Source organism: Lontra canadensis, unplaced genomic scaffold (assembly GCF_010015895.1).
Source record: "Lontra canadensis isolate GAN:19392208 unplaced genomic scaffold, GSC_riverotter_1.0 scaffold3, whole genome shotgun sequence".
Lineage (NCBI taxonomy): Eukaryota > Metazoa > Chordata > Mammalia > Carnivora > Mustelidae > Lontra > Lontra canadensis.
Genome location: NW_022630997.1, coordinates 22,351,596 through 22,373,479, shown reverse-complemented (window position 1 = coordinate 22,373,479; position 21,884 = coordinate 22,351,596). Strand labels below are relative to the sequence as shown.

The 21,884-nt window shown below is 37.1% G+C and overlaps 1 protein-coding gene across 10 annotated transcripts in view; it reads left to right on the top strand.

Annotated features, from left to right (window-relative positions):
* Positions 1–21,884, top strand: part of TBC1D12 (TBC1 domain family member 12) — a 100,815-nt gene that overhangs the window by 48,660 nt on the left and 30,271 nt on the right. For all 10 annotated transcript variants that reach the window (XM_032836001.1, XM_032836011.1, XM_032836053.1 and 7 more), the window contains one exon: positions 15,416–15,531. In XM_032836001.1, the coding sequence (XP_032691892.1) occupies positions 15,416–15,531 (116 nt within the window). The remainder of the gene's footprint in view (positions 1–15,415; positions 15,532–21,884) is intronic.

The following is a 21,884-nucleotide window of genomic DNA, read 5'->3' as shown; positions in this document are numbered from 1 at the left end:
CATGACCATGGTTATTTAGGTTTTCTCCTGTCTTCTAGGAATTTTATAGTTGGGTTGTTTTGTTTTGTTTTGTTTTTACATTTATGTCAATTGAATTAATTTTGTGAATGGTGTAAAGTCTATGTCTATGATTTTTTTGCAAGTGGATGTCCAGTTATTCACCATTTGTTGACAAGACTATCTTCGTTTGATTCTGTTTTCTTTGCTCCTTTGTCAAAAATCAGTTAACTGTATTTATATGGATCTATTTCTAAACTGTGTGTTCTGTCCCATTGATACATTTGTCCTTTGTCAGTACCACACTATCTTGATTGTTGTAGTTTTATAGTAAGTCTTGAAGATAGGTAGTAGCAGTCTTCCAACTTAATTTTTCTCTTTCAATATTGAGTTTGTTATTCTGGATCTTTTTCTGCTACATATAAACTTAAAGAGTCACTTTGTTAACATCCGCAAGATAACTTGCCAGGATTTTGATTGGGATTGTCTTGAATCTATACATTTGGAAAAAACTGACATCTTAACAATATTGACTCTTCCTTGCTATATACATGGCATAACTCCCCATTTATTTAGGTTTTTTTAATATCTTTCATCAGGGTTTTGTAGTTTTCCTCATGTAGATCTCGTACATATCTTGTTAGGTTTACACCTAAGTATTTCCTTCCTTTGGGTGCTAATATGTAAGTGTGTTTTAAATTTCACATTCCAGGGGCGCCTGGATGGCTCAGTGGATTAAAGCCTCTGCCTTTGTCTTGGGTTGTGATCCCCCGTCCTGGGATGGAGCCCCTCATCTGGCTCTCTGCTCAGTGGGGGCCTGCTTCCCCCTCTCTTTCTGCCTGCCTCTCTGCCTACTTGCGATCTCTGTCTGTGAAATACATAAATTAAAATCTTTTAAAAATAAATAAATTAATTAATTTCACATTCCATTTGTCCTTGTATCCTGCACCCTTGTCTCTAATTAGTTCCAGAAGTTTGTCTATTCTTTCAGATTTTCTACAGTGATAATCTTGGCATCTGCAAACAAAGATAATTTTTATTTTTTCCTTCCCTATCAGTATACCTTTTATTTATTTTTCTTGTCTCATTGCATGAGCTAGGACTTCCTGTGTAATGTTGACATCAACAGTGGTGGGAGGGGATATCCTTCTGCTGTTCTTGATCTTAGCAACAAAACTTTGAGTTACTTACCATCAGATATGATATTAGGTACAGATTTTTTTTTTTTTTGCTATTATAAAAAAATGTGTGTGGTATGTATGTGTTTCCCATGATATCTCTGATAATTTCTTTAGGATACATTTGTCTTTTGTCAGTACCACAAAGTCTTTAGGATAAGTTTTGTTTTTTTTTAAACAGTTTATTTGTTTCAAGGATACAGGTCTGTGATTCATCAGGCTTACACAGTACGCAGAACTCACCACAACACATACAATCCCCAATGTCTTTGTCTAGGATCCAAATCCTATAAAGAACTTACCAAACTCAACACCCAAAAAACAAATAATCCATTCAAGAAATGGGCAGAAGACATAAACAGGCATTTCTCCAAAGAAGACATCCAGATGGCCAATAGACACATGAAAAAATGCTCAGCATCACTGCTCATCAGGGAAATACAGACCAAAACCACATTGAAATACCACCTCACACCAGTCAGAATGGCTAAAATTAACAAGTCAGGAAATGATGCATTGGCAAGACTGTGGAGAAGGGGGAACCCTCGTACACCATTGGGGGAATGCAGGCTGGTGCAGCCACTCTGGAAAACAGTATAGAGGTTCCTCAAAAAGTTGAAAATAGAACTATTACCCTATGATCCAGCAATTGCACTACTAGGGATTTACCCCAAAGATACAAAGGTAGTGATCCAAAGGGGCACCTGCACCCCAATGTTTATAGCAGCAATGTCCACAATAGCCAAACTATGGAAAGAGCCCAGATGTCCATTGACAGTGAATGGATAAAGAAGAAGTGGTCTATATATACAATGGAATACTACTCAGCCATCAAAAAATTGAAATCTACAAGAATGTGGGGGGAGCTAGAAGGTATTACTCTAAGGAAAATAAGGCAAACAGAAAGACAATTATATGATTTTACTCATATGTGGAATTTAATAAACAAAACAGGATCATCGGGAAGGGAAGGAAAAATAAGACATGAAATCAGAGAGGGAGATAAACCATAAGAGATTCTTAACTGTAGAAACAAACAGTGTTGCTGGGGGAGGGGTAGGGTAACTGGGTGATAGACATTAAGGAGGACACGTGATGTCATAAGCCCTGGTTATTACATAAGACTGATGAATCATTGAACTCTACCTCTGAAACTAATAATACACCCTATGTTAATTGAATTTAAATTAAAAAAAAAAAGTTCTTTTCTCCTCCTAGCGCTAGAAGCATGAGGGGATTTTTCTCTAATATTTACTCTAGACCTGGTAGAGTTACTGGAGGTAGAACTCAACAGAAGTATGTGGGACTGGGTCCTCTTGTAGTTTTAGCTCTTAGACCTGTCCACATTGTACCTCCAGCTATTTTTCAATAATAGAATTATAGTTCATGTTTTCCTACCCTAGCATTTGTTCCTCCAGAGGTTTGTGCTCACAGCTTTCTGCTATGTTTCTTTATATCCACCTATCTGTCTCCATTTTGGGAGGCACAGTTCACCCTGTGACTTTACTTCTCTGATAGCTCCAAGAGAAGTTACTATTTTTTTTAGTTTATTTGACTTTTTTAGGATGGAATTGTAATTTCTAAGTTTCTTCTGTGTTAGACCATAAACAAGAAGTCAATTTGCTAATATTTTGTTAAAAATTTTCATTCAAGGGGCGCCTGGGTAGCTCAGTGGTTTAAAGCCTCTGCCTTCAGCTTGGGTCATGATCTCAGGGTCCTGGGATCGAGTCCCACATTGGGCTTTCTGCTCAGCGGGGAGCCTGCTTGTGATCTCTGTCTGTCAAATAAATAAATAAAATCAAGAATTTTCATTCAAGATACTGGTCTGTAATTTCCTTTTAATATCTTGATCTGATTTTGGTATTGGGATAATGCTGGCATCATTGAATGCGTTGAGAATGATTTCTTCCCCCTCTATTCTGAAAGAATTTGTGTAGAATTAATATTATTTTTTCCTTAAATGTTTGGTAGAACTTGTTAGTATTATCAGAAACAAAATTTCTCAACCTCAATGCTATTTTAGGTCTTGTAATTATTGTTGCGGGAGACTTTCCTCTGCAATGTAGCATATTTACCAGCATCCCTACCAATTAGATACCAATAGCCACACTCCACCCCTACCCGGAGTTGTGGCAACCAGAAATGTTTCTAGATAGTGCTAGATGTTCCCTGGGGGCCAGAGCTGACCCCAGTTGAGAAGTACTGACATAAACCAAACATGGAGGTTTGTTGTTGAGTAAATTGTTAAATATAAATTTATTATTTTAATTGACATAGGGCCATGAAGTTTTCTGTTTCTTTTTGAGTCCATTTTGGTAGCATTCCTTTCAGTTTTTAATATTTCTCCCTGTTGTTGGATTTATTGGAATAAATTGTTCTTAATATTCTCTTATTATCCTTTTATGTCTATTGGATATGTGATATGGATAGAGGTCCATCTCTCTTACATTTCTGATTTTAGTAATTTGTGTCTTCTTTCTTGACCAGTTTTACCAGAAGTTTTTGAATTGTACTGATTTTTTTAAAAAACATACCTTTAGTTTCACTGATTTTTACCTCCTCTCTGTTTCCTATTTTATTTTTCCTTTTTATTGTTTAGTTATTTCCTCTTACTTTGGGTTTGTTTTTGCTTTTTTTCTAGGTTTTTTTTTAAGGTGGATCACTGATTTTAGGCCTTTTATCCTTTTAATATAAGTATATTAAGGTATAAATTTCCCTCTAACCATGCTTTACTTGTATTCCACAAGTTTCAGTGTTTTCCTTTTTTGCTCCATTTCAAATTGTTTTTTTCTTTTTCTTTGTTATTTCTTTTACTTATATCTATAACTTTCAAATATTTCAGATTTGCCAGATAAGTTTCTGTAAATAATTTCCAATTTAATTTTGTTACGGTCATATAATATACATTATACAATTTCAGTCTTTTTCAATTTGAGATTTATTTTCTGTGTGAGACATAGCTTGTCTTAGTGAATATTCCTTGTCCACTTGAAAAGATTGCACATTCTATAGATGTTGAGGAGGAGTTATATAAACGTCAATTAGGTCTTGTTAGAAGATAGTGTTGTTTGAGTCCTGTATAATTTTGCTGATTTTCTGTTTATTCTATGAATTACTAAAAGAGGAATAATGAAATCTGCACCACAATCTACTTGGGTGTTTCTCCTTTTCCTACATGTGTTTTGTTTTTGTCTTCTTGGTGAATCAGCCTATGAAGTTATTGTCTGACTTAAATTTAGCCACTGTACCTTGCTTTCAGTTATTGGTTGCATGATAATTTGTTTTTCTATTCTTTTCCTTTTTATTCATCTTTATATTTAAAAGTGGGTTTCTTACATAACATATATTTGAATCTTCTGTATGCCATCTGATATGATGAGCTTTTTATAAATGAGTGTCATTTAATGTCATTATTAATGTGACTTGTTTTAAATTTACCATCTTGCTATTTCTTTTCAAATTGTCCCATCTGGTCTTTGTTTCTTTTTTTTTTCTCTTTTCCTGCCTTCTTTTGGAATAAGTGAGTATTTTTAGTACTCCATTTTATTTCCATTATTAGCCTATTAGGTATACCTTTGTTTTAGTTTTTCAGTGGTTGACTTGACCAACAGTTCTCAAGTGTTTTAGTTTCACAACTCTTGGATTTGTAGTTATTAATGACTTCAGAGACTTTTTGCTTAAGGTGATAATCAGTTATTACTATACCCAGAGTTAAAACTGAAATATTGAGGTATTTTTTAATTCATTTTAAAATAATGGTAGTCAAGTCATTGCATGTTAACATAAAAATTATGTTAACTCTATTTTTAAAAGTATTTTTAAAAAACTGGTAGAAAGAGTGGCATTGTTTTACTTTTTCTTATCTCTTTGAAGTCTGGCTTAATAAAAGAAGGTTAGATTATATCTCTACTTCTGCTTTCAGTTTCTTGCTATATGTTGTTTTGGTATACATCTGTGAAGAAAATCTGGCCTCAAACAGATATGTAGACAGTATTTGAAAACAAAATTCAGCCGAGTGAATGTGAAGATCTGATTGGCTTTTTTAGCGATTTATGAATTGCGTAGTATCCCATTCAGCAAGCAGAGGGAAGCTCTGAGGTGCTGTACAAAATGGAAGGTTTTTATAGGAAGGAAGGTGGGTCAAGAAATTAACTAGCAAAAGAAAAGAAAGGATGGTTTCAGGCAAAGTTGCCCTTTTTTAGGGAAGACCCTTTAAAGGGTTCTTATGATGCATATTACTTCGTCTGCCTTTGTGGAGAGATGGGGGAGGATGGAGAGGCCCCACGTGACAGATTACCTCATTGGTGCTGAGCAGAAAATTCCTGACTGACTGATTAATAAGACCGCGTTTCTGGGGCAGGTTGAAGCTGCAGTTAGGTTAGGTATCAAGCCTTTGTGTGGTCTAAGTGACTCCATTTTGGGCCTGTGGTTTTCTTTTTAACAATTGTAAAGGGAAGAGCATTTTAATAGCCTTTTCAGATATTTGTGGCTATTCTTCTTGTTACACTCAAACTCATCAAGTGGTAGTTTTTCTTAAAGGTGAGTTATATTGTGGAATCTGAAAATAAATAACTCTGTTATATTAAAATCCAATGGTCTCTCTCTCACTTTGAGTGGATGTTTTTACCCCTGTGTGGTTTCATATTATACATTGATCGTTTGGAAAATACTGGTTTACCATATTGCAGATCATTTAAATGTTGTAATATTTTATTATAGACTACTTAAAAATTGCAGTAATATCACCATTGGTTTCTTCTGAAAAATTCATTGGAAACTCTCAAACATGTGGCATTTATCAGTTTTGCAGCATTTCAATTTCACTTGAAAGGTTGACTTTTATTATTGACAATAATTACCTTCAATTGCTTTCCTTGAAATCACTAGTTCATTTCATCCTTTTTGTTTTAATAAACCTTATATTCAAATAACTTTAGATTTATAGAAGGGTTGAGAACAATGTATGATTCCTGTATAATCTTTCATTTTTTCATTAATGCTGATATTACCTGCATTATTCTGGACTTTTGTCAAAACTAAGAAGTTTACAGTTGACACTGGTACATTGCTGTTAACTAAACCCCAGACTTCATTTGGATTTCACCAGTTTTTCCAGTTACGTCCTTTTACTGTTCCAGAATCCAATCCAGAACACCACATCGTATTATCATGTTTCTTTTTCTCTATGGCCTTTGACAGTTTCTCAATCTTTCCTTGTTTTTATGACCTTGACAATTTTGAGTAGTACTGCTCAGGTATTTTCCAGCATGTTCCTTTAAAAAAAAAAAAAAAACTACTATTTTCTCTCTACTCTCAGTATTTTTGACACCAACTATGTAGGGTTCCCCTCCCCACCACAGTCAGGTGTCCTACAATTGAATTCAGTTTTGACACTGTTTACGTGGAGTCAGTGTCAGATTCCACAGCTTAAGAACTCAGTTCTACAAGACTACCCCCCACTTCAGAAGCCAAGTCCAGGTCCAGGCTTCTAGTGCTTCTGACCATCCAGCTATAAATTGGAGATTCCCATGATTCCCTCCTTCGGTTTGATAATTTGCTAGAATGAATCACAGAACTCGGGAAAATGGTTTACTTATTAGATTTAGATTGCCAGTTTATGAAAGGTTAAAACTAATGAACAATCAGATGAAAGAGATACATAGAGCAAAGTATATGGAAGGGGCATAGAGTGTCAATGACTTCTCCATGTGCATCACCCTCCCACACCCCCATGTGTTCATCAACCCAAAAGCCCTCTGAATTGTTTGTTAGGGTTTTTTATGGAGGCTTCATTATATAGGCATAAGTGATTGAATCACTGGTCATTAGTGATTAACTCAACTGCCAGCACCTCTCACCTCTCCAGAAGTCAGGGGATTGGGCTGAAAGTTCCAACCCTCTCATTACACCATTCATTCCCCTGACAACCAGCCCCTATCCTGAGGATATCCAGGAGACTTCAGCTACCCATCATCTCATTAGCATACCAAAAAACCACTTAATTCAGAGAATTCAAGGGTTTTAGGATCTGTGCCAGGAAACAGACCAAATATATATACTTATTATGTCAGGTCTTCAGTTTGGGTTTGTTTGATGATTTCCTCATGATGTGACTGGGGTTATATTTTTTTGGAGGAATACCATGGAGATGAAGTACCTACTTTCTACAAATTTGAGAAAATAACCTGCCAGATACTCAAGTCTGAATAAATATAGTTTGCTATCAGTTTTTTTTAATTAAAAAATGGTGCCCATAATAAAAAAGATTTCATCCTGTTCACCACTCAAATAATTGCATAAGTGCTTTTTCTCTAGACAACTCTTGTACTTTGGTGTGCAGCAGAAGTTCCTTATGTATACATTTCCTTTTATCACATAAAATATTACAGAGATGTTTATCATAGGTTGAGATTTAATATAATTAGTAACAATTACTGTTTAATCATAGACATTCTTTTTTTTTTTTTTTTTTTAAAGATTTTATTTATTTATTTGACAGACAGAAATCACAAGTAGACAGAGAGAGAGAGGAGGAAGCAGGCTTCCCGCTGAGCAGAGAGCCTGATGTGGGGCTCGATCCCAGGACCCTGAGATCATGACCTGAGCTGAAGGCAGAGGCTTTAACCCACTGAGCCACCCAGGCGCCCCAATCATAGACATTCTTAAGTGAAACTGACCAGACCTCCCCCATTCCCTTTTTGTTTCTTAACTGTGAGTACATGCCACGATGAATACAGTGATTAGTGGGGCGCCTGGGTGGCTCAGTGGGTTAAGCCTCTGCCCTCGGCTCAGGTCATGATCTCAGGGTCCTGGAATTGAGTCCCGCATCGGGCTCTCTGCTCAGTGGGGAGCCCGTTTCTCGCTCTCTGCCTGCCTCTCTGCCTCCTTGTGATATCTCTCTCCCTGTCAAATAAAATAAATCTTAAAAAATAAAAAAATACTGGGGCATCTGGGTGGCTCAGTGGGTTAAAGTCTCTGCCTTCGGCTCAGGTCATGATCCCAGGGACCTGGGACTGAGCCTCACATCAGGCTCTCTGCTCAGCGGGGAGGCTGCTTCCTCCTCTCTCTGCCTGCCTCTCTACCTACTTGTCATCTCTGTCAAATAAATAAATAAAATCTTAAAAAAAATACAGTGATTATACTAGTACAGTTGGAGTCTGCCTTGATTTGTGCTAGAGTAACAAAGGTTTTATGTAACGTTGCTGTAGCACCAGGACAGCTAATGTTAATACACTGACAAAGACAAACTATTATGAATATAGTTTTGACTTCGCAGGTCCAATGAAAGCGTCTCAGGGATACTATTGAGAACTGCTGCAGTAGGACTTAGAATACTTTAAGCCCCGTGTGGGGCTTGAACTCATGATCCTGAGATCAAGGCCTGAGCTGAAATCAAGATTTGGACACTTAACCGAGCCACTCAAGTGACCCAAAGATACAGTGCTTTTGATTCTACATATTGTCTTCCTATGAGAAATTTTGTCCCAAGCCGTAAATTTCCAAATGCATTACATTTTTTTTCTTTCATTCTGTAAGGTATAAAATTATCATCTCTATGGCAAAGTCTCTTACTATGTTGTTTTTTTAAGGTAATCTGTAAAGTCTCTTTGTGAGAGTTTGCAATCAATCAGATGGATATACCTCTTGGAATCGTTACTTATTTTACATTCAGTTTCTTCCTTTCCTATTCCAGTCAAGCAAACAACAAAAAACCCCCCACTAATCAACAAGTGACCTTCCACACTTAGCATTGGTTGAGATAATTTCAAGATAATGTGTCCTCTCCAAATAAGTAGTTTGCTGTTCAAAATTAACAGAGAGAAAGCACCCATAATATGAGAGATGCTATTAGCAAATGGGCTACATCTTCTCTGAGAGATTATTTTGGGGAAAAACATCTTTTCTCTTTATGTGTAGAATATCTCTTTACCTTCAAATTGTAAGACATTTTTTCTACTTTACTCTTAACGGAGATGACAACAACTACCTACCATCTTTTGACCAGGGTTAGAATGATCGACTGATGCAAATTTTTTATAGTAGCAGAATATATTATATAATTTTTAATATTGTAGAATATTGCAGAACGTAAATTATTCTACAGATATTTGCCTGCCTGCCCTTAGCATTGGTTTCATCCACTATTCTAGTTATCTCAATTAAACATATTTCATAGGACAGAATATTTTGAATGAAAAACAAGAATAAATTATAGAAGCAATAAATAGGCTTCGTTACAACATCCCATAGAAATAACATGCCATATCTTAAATGCTTCTTATCTTATATTTGGCAGGTAGATTCCAGTTACTCATAAAATAGGTCAGTTAAAACAGCTTTGTTGGCAAAAAATGAGGCAGAATCTTACAGTATTTTCAGATGGTGAATGTACTGTTGCTAGCATTATTTACTGATTTCCTTGGACTGTTATATTTCCATTTGCTTTTTAATATTGTAATGTTCTTTTAAAACCTATCAAATTATTAGTGTTTAGCTCATTATTAAACTTCTTTTGAAGAAATACATGGGGGATTTTTATGACATAATACACATGGAATTAAAGTGAATTCCACCCCCTGAGATATTATTTGTTATATTTTTAAATGAAATCTTACGTGTTTCAACTACTTTTCACTAACTTGAGCCCTCTGATCTCCCTACTGCCCCTGACTCAAGAGTTCCTTAAGAGTCATGCGATTGGCCTCCGCTATCTGACTGACTCATTGATAAGGCTTATTTCTCAGGTCATTGTGATGCTTGTGGAATGAGATATTTACTGAGAACTTTCAGGAAGGATTTTTTTCCTTCTCTTTTGTGAGAATTACTAGAAGAGCAGCTGGAGGATCATTGCAAGTTGATTAAGGATGTGACAACTCACACTGCTGCAGTCATTTCTCTGAGTAGCAAGCCAGCCTCCAGATGAAGCCCACACATGGAGGAAGATACGGCTGAGATACTGGTAGAGAAGTGGAGTCCTTGACTAATGCTGTGAACCTCTTGGTCAAAGACCAAAGTTAGCTGAGTATATGGAATATTCAGTCCTATCACCGGATAAATTCACCTAAAACTGTTTGAGTTGGCCTTTTGTTATGTATTATTAAAAAAAAAAACAACCCAAACTAATAGATAACATGTTGTGATCAGTTTTGAAAGTACTGGTACTTAATATTTTACTATTTCTAATATAATTTATAATTTTAATCCCATTAGAGTAGCAACTTTAATTCAGCAAATATTTTAGTCATTCCAGATATATTAATCTATATTATTTTCATATAAGTGTGGATTGATGCCATGTTTTTTTAGCTTTTCTTGTTCATATTACCCGCAAGAAACTCAAAGCATTTTTATGCTAAGGATCTATGATTGGAATTGCAGGAAATAGAATTTTTTTTTTTTAAAGATTTTATTTATTTATTTGACAGAGATCACAAGTAGACGGAGAGTCAGGCAGAGAGAGAGAGGGAAGCAGGCTTCTTGCTGAGCAGAGAGCCCGATGCGGGACTCGATCCCAGGACCCTGAGATCATGACCTGAGCTGAAGGCAGCGGCTTAACCCACTGAGCCACCCAGGCGCCCCAGGAAATAGAATTTATTTCTTGTGAAAAATACCTGAATGACAATTCTGTATAAAGCCCATTTGTAAGGTAGACACATAAATGATATTTAGGTGCCTCATTTTGTGTCACCTTTTATATTAAATGTATACTTACTCAGTTAATTTTTTTTAAGATTTTATTTATTTAATTGACAGAGAGGGAGCACAAGCAGAAGGAGCAAGAGAGGGAGAAGCAGGCTTCCCACTGAGCAGGGAGCCTGATGCGGTGCTCAATTCTAGGTCCCTGGGATCATGACCTGAGCCAAAGGCAGATGCTTAACAACTGAGCCACCCAGGCACCTCTTCAGTTAATTTTTAGTAAAAAACTACTTTCATCAAAGCTAGGCTTTGATGACTGGCTCACTTAGTAGAACATGCGACTCTTGATCTTGGAGTCATGGGTTCAGACCTCACACTGGGTGTAGAGCCTACTTAAAAACCTACCTTGGAGTGATCCGAAGGGGCACGTGCACCTGAATGTTTATAGCAGCAATGTCTACAATAGCCAAACTATGGAAAGAACCTAGATGTCCATCAACAGATGAATGGATAAAGAAGATGTGGTATATATACACAATGGAATACTATGCAGCCATCAAAAGAAATGAAATCTTGCCATTTGTGACAACGTGGGTGGAACTAGAGGGTATCATGCTTAGCGAAATAAGTCAATCAGAGAAAGACAATTATCATATGATCTCCCTGATACGAGGAAGTGGAGATGCAACATGGGGGGTTAAGTGGGTAGGAGAAGAATAAATGAAACAAGATGGGATTGGGAGGGAGACAGATCGTAAGTGACTCTTAATCTCACAAAACAAACTGAGGGTTGCTGGGGGAAGGGGGGTTGGGAGAGGGGGGTTGGGTTATGGACATTGGGGAGGGTATGTGCTAAGGTGAGTGCTGTGAAGTGTGTAAACCTGGCAATTCACAGACCTGTACCCCTGGGGATAAAAATATATTATATGTTTATAAAAAATAAAAATAAAAAGAGAAAAAAAAAATAAACCTACCTTGGGGCGCCTTTTCCGGTCATGGTCCAGGGGTCCTGGGATTGAGCACCGTGTCAGGCTCTCTGCTCAGCGGGGAGCCTGCTTCTCCGCAGCACCCTCCACACCCCACCCCCGCCTGCCTCTCTGCCTACTTGTGATCTCTGTCTGTCAAATAAACAAATAAAATCTTTAAAAAAAAAACAACAAACCAAAAAAAAAAAAAACCCCCCTTTTTTTTTTTTTTTTGGTCTTCTTAATCTAAACTTTTAATGGCTCTCCATTTTGTTCATGTATTCCAAATATTTTCATCAATGGAAGATTCCATAATTTAGCTTACACGTGTTCAACCTTATTTCCTGTCCTTTTTCATATTCAGTAAGATTAACGTGTTGCCTCATCCATGCCTTTGCTTGCCCCCCACCCACTTGTTCTTTCCTATTCTTTCTGCCTGTGGAATTAATACCCATCATTTCTGCCCCAGTTCTGATCCTACCTCTTCAGTAAAATCTTTGTCACTTATCTACCATGAATGTAAGTGATCTCTCTTAGAAAATAATTTATTTCTTCTTGTAAAAAAATTCAAATAATACTGAATATGTTAAAGTAAAACAAGTGCCCTTCATTCTTAGTCCAGTCCTCCAGAGGAAAACCTCTTAATAGTTCAGATTCCTTGCTGTTTTTCTACATGTATTTAAGCGTATGTGACATACTTGGTTATTACTCCTTTTGACTATATTGGAGAGCACAGTTCTAGAGGTTTAACCATATTTGTTTGTTTTTTTCTTTTGGCAAGAATATGTCAAGAATGGTGTTATGTACTTCACACTGCCTTGTAACAGGAAATATCATCTGGTGGTCTTTTCTTGTGATGTTTTAGTTGGATCAGTGTATTGTTAGCCTGATCTACCCATTTTAAAGATCCCCATGATTCTGTCACTGAATGATTTTATCATTTGATTTCATTTTTTTAAATTGTCATAGATATCTACTTGACTGTTAATATAATAAAGCAATAGATTGTTAAAAGGCCCGGCTCTGGAGTTACACTGTCTACCATTTATGACCTTCAGCAAGTGACTGCGTATCTTTGTGCCTAAGGTTCCTCTGCTGTGAGTTAGGTGCCTCACGGGGTTTTTTCAAGGATCAAATGTGTTAAATGTTTAAAACAGTGCATGGTACATTATATCAGTAAATATTATTAATATGTTGATTTAGAAATGCTATTTTGCTGTCTGTGCATTGGCATTTATTTGCATGGGAAATGCTTTATTGGATAATATTCATTGTATTCTGTCTGGCAGTGAGACCAGGTCACATTGTAGGAAAACAAAGTGCCATTTAAATAAATAAAAAACAAAATAAAACAAAAAATCCTCTCATATGTATCTAGCATCTGTGATTTTTTAAAAGATTTTATTTATTTATTTGGCAGAGTGAGAGGGAGTGCGTCTGTGTGTGTGTGTGCGCGCACACGCGCAAGCAGGGGAATCAGGAGAGGGAGAAGCAGGCTCCCACTGAGCAGGGAGCGAGATGCAGGGCTCCATCCGAGGACCAAGGGGTCAAGACCTGAGCCGAAGGTAGTCGCTTAACAACTGAGCCACCCAGGCGCCCTGCATCCATGATTTTTTTTTAAAGATTTTATTTATTTGACAGACAGAGATCACAAATAGGCAGAGAGGCAGGCAGAGAGGTGGGGAGGGGGGAGCAGGCTCCCCGCTGAGTAGAGAGCCCAGTGCGAGGCTCAATCCCAGGACCCTAGGATCATGACCTGAGCCAAAGGCAGAGGCTGTAACCCACTGAGCCACCCAGGTGCCCCTGCATCTATGATTTTTAATAAGAAAAACATTAGAAAAGGGGATTTGTTACATTTGAGTTTGTAATGAAGAAAAAAGGCATTGATCATAATTATATATATATATATCCTAGATGTTAGGAAAGAAAATTGTGATAAATGAGTGACCTTTTGACTCAAAAGGTCTCAAAAGCTGTATAGCTCTTTGGGATGGGAGTTAGTATAAATGAGCATACACAGTCTTAAATAACTTGAGCAAGAAGTCTCAAAAAATCCAGTGCAGTTTTCCCTAAAAAGTAATTATCTCAAATTAGAAGATTAAACATCAACAAGACCATCAAATTTTTAACAGGGATAGAACCATGAATTTATTATTTTACAACTGTTTGATTCAGTAGGGTGAAATAGTCTTTGAGTTGGAAAAGGTAAAAATAGTATATAAAAAGAATTATAGGTCATGGTAGGAAAGCAGCCAGTAAGTGAAGCACTTGATCAGTTTAAGTGCATTTCATTTTCTTCATTTAAATTAATGTCTCTGGGTCTCCTGGGTGGCTCAGTGGATTAAGCCTCTGCCTTCAACTCAGGTCGTGATCCCGGGATCCTGGGATCGAGACCTGCATCAGGCCCTCTGCTCAGCAGGGAGTTTGCTTCCCCCTCTCTCTCTCTGCCTGCTTCTCTGCCTACTTGTGATCTCTTTGTCAAATAAATAAATAAAATCTTTTAAAAAAATTAATATCTTTTGTAGTGGCCAGCAGACTTGCAAATCTACCCATGAAATTGTATAATCCTTAAGAATTTCTTTTTTTTTTTTTAAAGATTTTATTTTATTTATTTGAGGGAGGGCATGTATGAGAGTGGGTAGGAGCAGGGGGGAGGGAAAGAAACCCAGGCAGACTCCCAGTCAGTACAGAGCCTCACAACTCAGGATCCCAAGACCACGATCTGAGCTGAAACCGAGTCAGACACTTAACTGAGTCACCCATGTGCCCCTTTGAGATTTTCATGAAAAATATATTTATTATCTAGGTATGACTAAATCTAGATTAATTTTTTTAAAGGGAAAATGTGGGTTCTGGAAACTATAAGCCCGCAACTTGTTATTGATCTTTGTTAAATTTCTGGAAATAATTTCAGTAGAAGTCTATGAACATTTGTGAAAAAAATGCTCATCTGTAGAAATTTAAATGTATCCACCAAGAACATACTGTGTCAAATTAACTTCATTTCTTTTGATAGGGTTATCTGTTCAGATGAATTAGAAAAATGCTGTAATAATAGTTTCTTAATTTTAATAGTGTATTTGACAATCTTTTGCCATATTTTTGGGTAAGAAACGATGGTGAATTATTGTTACATTTAGAGGAAACAGGCAGATTTACAGTATTTAGATTTAAAGTAGGTCAGAATCGAAAACCAGCATTTTGATTACAGGTTTATTGTTACTTTTGGGAGATATCTTCAAGGCATTATAATAGGATTATGCCTATATCAACATTTTCATTATTGATCTGACTGAAGGGTTAGAAAGTAGGTTTATCTGCTCGTAGATTCAAAGCTGGACTTGGATAGCTGATACCATAGAAGGCAACTCCCTAAAACCTTGACTCATTAATGTATTGCATTTGTATCTTCCTCTTCTCTTAACATATTTTGCTGCTTTATATATAATATAAATTCATGATTTAGATTGCTTCAGGGAAAAAAAGTGACTTCTTTTTTTGTCTGCCTCATAGTTTTACCAAATTAATGTATGAATAGTATCTTTTATTATAGTGTAATATCCTTAATGATAGAGATTTAATAATACAAACTGAAAATTGGAAAAGATTCTACATAAAGTATGTTTTTATCTGTTCTAGGAATATGAAGCACGAACTGGGAGGACCTGTAAACCACCACCTCAGTCTTCAAGACGTAAGAATTTTGAATTTGAGCCACTTTCTACCACTGCCCTGATTCTTGAGGATCGACCATCGTAAGTATTCTGGTTGTCATCAGGTACACTATTTATATTTTAAACCTCAATTTAATTTAAACTTCAGTTTAAATTTCAATTTAAATATATTGAGAAGTTAATATAGAAATGGCTTTTTTTTAAAGAAAATTTTAAAAATCTCAGTCATGTATCCTAAAACTAATAGGAAAGAATATATTATTGATGTCCAGACTTTATACATATTTTCTTGAAGTATCTCTGAGCCAATGTATGATACATAAAATCTTTGCTTTTTTCATATCTATTCTTATTTCAACCCTTCCTGCCTTATCTTAACAAGATGAGGCAATTATTTTTCCTTTCTTGACATTTAATGTATACTTAAGATGTATTTGTCCTTGCCTTTTGGACAGATTTTAAAATTGTAACTTGAGATAATAACTACTGACTGTCAGCTAGTTGGTTTACTCTTATAAAGAATATATTCTTTTTTTTTTTTAAGATTTTTTTTTATTTATTTGAGAGAGAGAGCATGAGAGGGGAGAGGTCAGAGGGAGAAGCAAACTCCCTGCTGAGTAGGAAGCCTGATGTGGGACTCAATCCTAGGACTCCAGGATCATGACCTAAGCTGAAGGCAATTGCTTAACCAACTGAGCTACCCAGGCGCCCCTCTTTTTTTTTTTTTTTTTTTTTTTTTAAAGATTTTGTTTGAGAGAGAGAGAGAGAGAGTATGAGTGGGGGAGGGAAGAGCAGAGGAAGAGGGAGAACAGACTTCCAGCTGAGCAGGGAGCCCCATGTGGGGCTTGATCCCAGGACTCTGGAATCATGACTTGAGCCGAAGGCAGATGGTTAACCAGCTGAGCCCCCCAGGTACTCCAGGAATATATTCTTTTTTTTTTGTTTATAATTTTATTTTTTATAAACATATATATATATATATTTTTCCCCCCAGGGGTACAGGTCTGTGAATCTCCACGTTTACAAACTTCACAGCACTCACCATAGCACATACCCTACCCAATGTCCATAACCCCCCCCCCAACCCCCCTGCTCCAGGAATATATTCTTGATACCCAGTAAAACATTTTAATTTCTTCCCTTTGCTTTCCCTGCCCTTCCCATCTCAGCCTTCCACAAAGCTGGTGTTCTTCAAAATACTGTCTTTGGTTTGTTATTAAACAAAAGACACCTTCCCTAAGCAAGACCCCTTGGTTCTTAACTCCTTTTCCCCTTCTTGGGCTCTCTGGATCTATTCTTTTTCTTCTTCTAGACTTTTCTTTCCTTCCAGAGTAAAAATTCCTAACCTGTTTTGTAATTTTCCTCATCTGCAACTTTTTCTACCTGTTATCAAGAGGAACATAATAAAAGAATCTAGAGCCAAACAGGCAGAGGTTGAATTGAATATTTTGTAGACGTTGTGAGAGAAGAAAGGTTGCACATAAGTATATATATATATTTTATTCTTGTTGCATTCCTTCACACTAAAGTGATCATGACAGTCCTTTTAAAGGACTTGGTAAACATGTTCATATTCATTTTCCCATTGGTTAAAAAAAAAAAAGATTCTCAGAAATTTAGCTATGAGAACATGTCCGTTTTATTTAAGTCTTACTGCCAGGGAGAATAAACCAGGTCAATTCAGAGTGCTTCGATAAGCCAGAAAAGAATGCCTGGTTAAAGACCTTCAGACTCGGGGCGCCTGGGTGGCTCAGTGGGTTGAAGCCTCTGCCTTCCGCTCAGGTCATGATCCCGGGGTCCGGGGATCAAGCCCCGCATCGGGCTCTCTGATCGGCGGGGAGCCTGTTTCCTCCTCACTCTCTGCCTGCCTCTCTGCCTACTTGTGATCTCTGTCAAATAAATAAATAAAAATATTAGAAAAAAAAAAAAAAAAAGACCTTCAGACTCTGGCAGACAGTCGGCTGAGCAGGTAGATAACGAAGTTCCCAGAAGAGTTTTCTTAAGCTTGTTGAAATTTATCCCAAATGGGTTAAGCTTTTAATCAGGACTGTTCATTTCTTCCCAGGAGTTCATAAAAATTTTATGCAAAAGGTTCTGTTCTAAACAGTATCTGGGACATATTTTTCTTTACGCTATATATTTTTTTAAGATTTTATTTATTTATTAGAGCGAGGTCACAAGTAGGCAGAGAGGCAGGCAGAGAGAGAGGGGGAAGCAGGCTCCCCGCTGAGCAGAGAGCCCGATGCGGGGCTCGATCCCAGGACCCTGAGATCATGACCTGAGCTGAAAGCAGAGGCTTAACCCACTGAGCCACCCAGGCGCCCCTTTACGCTTTATTTTATTCTATAACTGAACCTATTTAAGTCCTGCCTTTGTACCTTTGCTCATTTACTGCCCTCTCTTGGGATGCACTTATCTTACTTCCGCTTCTCACCTCCTAATCCTTTAAGGACTAGACTTTATCTTTGCCATCTAGTCAAGTCTTTGACTTCAACCTTTAGTGATTCTTGCCTCTCTTAGATTTTTCTTGTAATGCATATAAGCAGTTCCTTAATATTGGGAACTTGAAATAGTACACTAGACAAAGTAAATAAGATCTCAGTGTACCAAAAATGTATAAAACAATGGAAAGAATGATTTTCTTTTCCACACTACTATCTGGAAATTAATATGGGAATTGTAATAAATATTACAACTTCTTTGCTGTTTCTGTGTGATTTTGTTCATCTGTAACAAACAGATTCAACTTGATAGCAACTGTTCCCCCCAGTTCTAAGATGCTGCAATTTAATTAACAATTTTATTCACCTTTCTAAAATTGGAGGGGTCTTTTTTGGGAAAGTGATTTATATAATTTACCATTTATGTAACTAAAGCCAACAAACAAAAGCTTTAGTACATGGGACTACCTGATCATCGATCCCTCTTCTACTTCAACAATTAAAAAATAGATCTAAAGAACCAATGAGAATGAAAACTTTGACTTTATTAACGATAAAACCAGATGAAAATGCGTGGATGCAACTTGTATATTAAATGGCACTCCAGGGTGCCTGAGTAGCTCAGTTGGTTAAGCTTCTGACTCTTGATTTTAGCTCAGGTCATGATCTCAGGATGAGATTGAGCCCCATTTTGGGCTCCACACTCAGCCTGGTCTGCTTGAGATTCTCTCTCCTCTCCCTCTGTCCCTCCCTCCATCTGCGGTCCCTCTCTCTCTAAAATAAACAGACTTTTAAATAAATGACAAATGACACTTCATACTTTATCTCCCTCAGAATACTCCCAGCAGCTCTGGGCCAGTTCACATCCTTCCTTTCACAGGCTGAGAAGTTGGAGCCGAGATTTATACAATCTGTAGTGTTGTTCTGTTTCTGGATGCAGCCACGTTCTGTTACCACCACTGCTCCATCTATGAGATAGCATCTGGGTAGAGATAGAGAAGTTTTTGCCTCAGTGTGAACTTGATGTTGGAAATTTCATGTTTCATCAGTCACAGTGATAGTAGAAGGAGGAGAAGAATTTCCCCTTGCAAAGGGGGTTTGTGAATTGGTGCTACTTTTCCTTTCTTAGCCTCTGTAATTTTGCAGAAACATCTAGAATCATTTTCTGCATAAGTTTTTATTGTCGGAACTGCTTTACATTGGAAGCAACAATAGCGTTTAATCATCTGAAATCTCAGAAGATTTCAAATGTAGGAATTTCTGTAATTTCATCCTTTGGTTAATTTTCTCTCTGCCTATTGCTATCCCAATCCGCCTTGAAATAAAGCCAGCCTTGGACAGGAAGGTAAGAGCATCCATATGAGCTGACTCTTCTATGTTTTGTTTTGTTTTTTTTTAAGATTTTATTTATTTATTTGACAGACAGAGAGGGAACACAAGCAGGGAGAGTGGCAGAGGGAGAAGTAGGCTTCCCTCTGAGCAGGGAGCCCGATGCAGGGCTCAGTCCCAGGACCCCAGCATCATGACCTGAGCCGAAGGCAGACACTTAACAACTGAGCCACCCAGGCGCCCCAACTCTTCTATGTTTTGAATCACTGTTGCTTAGGGGACTTTTTTAAACCCGCCGGTGGATAGAGCTATCTCCTCTTTCTATTCTGGCTTCCTTGCTGAATTACTGCATATACCATACCAAACATAATGGAGAAATCTTAAGATACAAGTGAAGACTGACAAAAAAGTAAAGCATAGGCTTTTATGTGATACCTTTGAAAAGGAGCAAATGTTCATATCCTGTATTTCAGCATGATAGGCTATCTTAAGTATTCATTAACGGTTTCTTCTCTTCACCACATAACTGATTGACATTTTGGGGCACCTGGGTGGCTCACTTAGTTAAGTGTCTGTGTTTGGCTCAGGTCATGATCCCAGAGCCCTGGGATGGAGTGCCATGTCAGGCTTCCTGCTCAGGGGAAAATCTGCTTCTCCTTCTCCCTCCCCCTGCTCATGTTCAGTCTTTGTCATTCATGCTCTCTCTCTCTTATTCATCCTCTCTCAAATAAAATTTTTTTTAATAACTAATTGACATTTTTTTAAGAGATAGGAGTAATCTATTAGTATCTTTTTTGTAGAGTAAGAGTACTGAGTGAGGTGCTTAGTATTTCTTGATTATATTCACTCAGTCTTTGATTTTCAAGACTATAGAATCGTATTTTTTAATATACTTCTCCAGGCAAATGACTGCAAAATTAGGGATTTTTTTTTGAAGGAAAAAAACATGAAAACTAGTGTATATGTATTTATTTTTATGCTTTATTCATTCACTCTAACCTAGAGTTACTTAAAACTTAGGGTACCGAAGACTCTGGTCTTCTTCAAAATGTCAAAGATTGTGTTTACCAAATGGACAATTCACCTTTGAAGCATAATTATTGAATATGTATGATGTCCCAAGGTTTTTGCATTTATAATGATTTGAAGAAGAGGATACCAAAACAGAATAATTAATAAGCCAATGATTATTTATGTACTATTTTGGTTTAGAGTATATATATTCGCTCTCAAAAAGAAAAAAAATGAAATCACAGTTGAAGAACCTTACATAGGGGCTCCTGGGTGGCTCAGTCATTAAGTGTCTGCCTTCGGCTCCAGTTCATGATCCCAGGGTCTTGGGATTGAGCCCCACATCGGGCTCCCTGCTCAGTGGGAAGCCTGCTTCTCCCTCTCGCATTCCTCCTGCTTGTGTTCCCTTTCTCACTATGACTCTGTCAAATAAGTAAAATCTTAAAAAAAAAAAAAAAAAAAGAAAGAAAGAAAGAAAAGAAAAACCTGACATACGACTATCTGAAAAGTTCTGTTTCCTGAACAGTGTTTAACTCCTTCCTGTAAATCATTTCATGGTAAGACTGGAATACTTAAAACTGATATAAATCTCTCTGCTAACCTCTTCTCAAAGTCTTCTTTTAGGACTAGGTAAACATAGTTTGGGGAACTGTCTGGAAAAATCAAGGTGTGAATTGTCAGTGAAACAGTTACATGGATATAGAGACTGTACTCTCTCATTAATTAGGCCCTTATAACTATGGTTTTGAGACATAGCTCTGTGTTACTTTAAAAATCTCTGATCTTTGTGGTTATTCAGAGTTTAATTCTGCTTTCTTACATAAATGACCTGGATAGCAAGTTACTGCTCCTTCTTTTTCTAGAGTCTAGACCATTTTATCACCATTATGGTAACAACTAGCCACATATAGCTATCTAAATTGAAATTTAATTAATTAAAATTAAAGAAATTATAAAATTCATTCCCTCAGGTACACTAGAACACATTTCAGATGCCCAGTAGTGACATGTGGCTAGTGGCTGCTGCATTCTGAACAGCACAAAAGAGCATTTCTAGCATTGCTTTAGTACTGGTCTCACCATGTGGAGAGACTGTGAGGTTGTGCAGAGAAGAGATCTATTTAGATCTATAAATTCTGCTTTCTTAATACATAGAAGACCAGATCCCCCAGATTGTGCTTTTTAAGTTTAGACTATAGTCTTTTGCTGAGACTTGTGGAAAAAAAACAAGAAAGAATGAAAGTACAAAAAGCAGAAAGCGTTAGGATTCACACCAGGAGAAGCAGGCAGCATTCTAATTGAGGGGAATGATCAGGCCCCTTTGGTGGAAAATAATAGTAAATGGTAAGGTATCTTTTTTTTTTTTTTTTGAAGATTTTATTTATTTATTTGACAGAGATCACCCCAATGGTGAGGTATCTTAAGAGTAGGTTTATAATCAGGTACCTGGGTGGCTTAGTTGGTTAAGCGTCTGCCTTCAGCTCAGGTCATGACCCCCAGGGTCCTGGGATTGAGCCCTGTGTTGGGCTCCCAGGTCAGTGGGGAGTCTGCTTCTCCTTCTCCCTCTGCTTCTCCCCCTGCTTGTGCTCTCTCTCTGTCAAATAAATAAAATCTTAAAAAGAGTAGATTTATGGTTCAAAAACTAGAAATAAA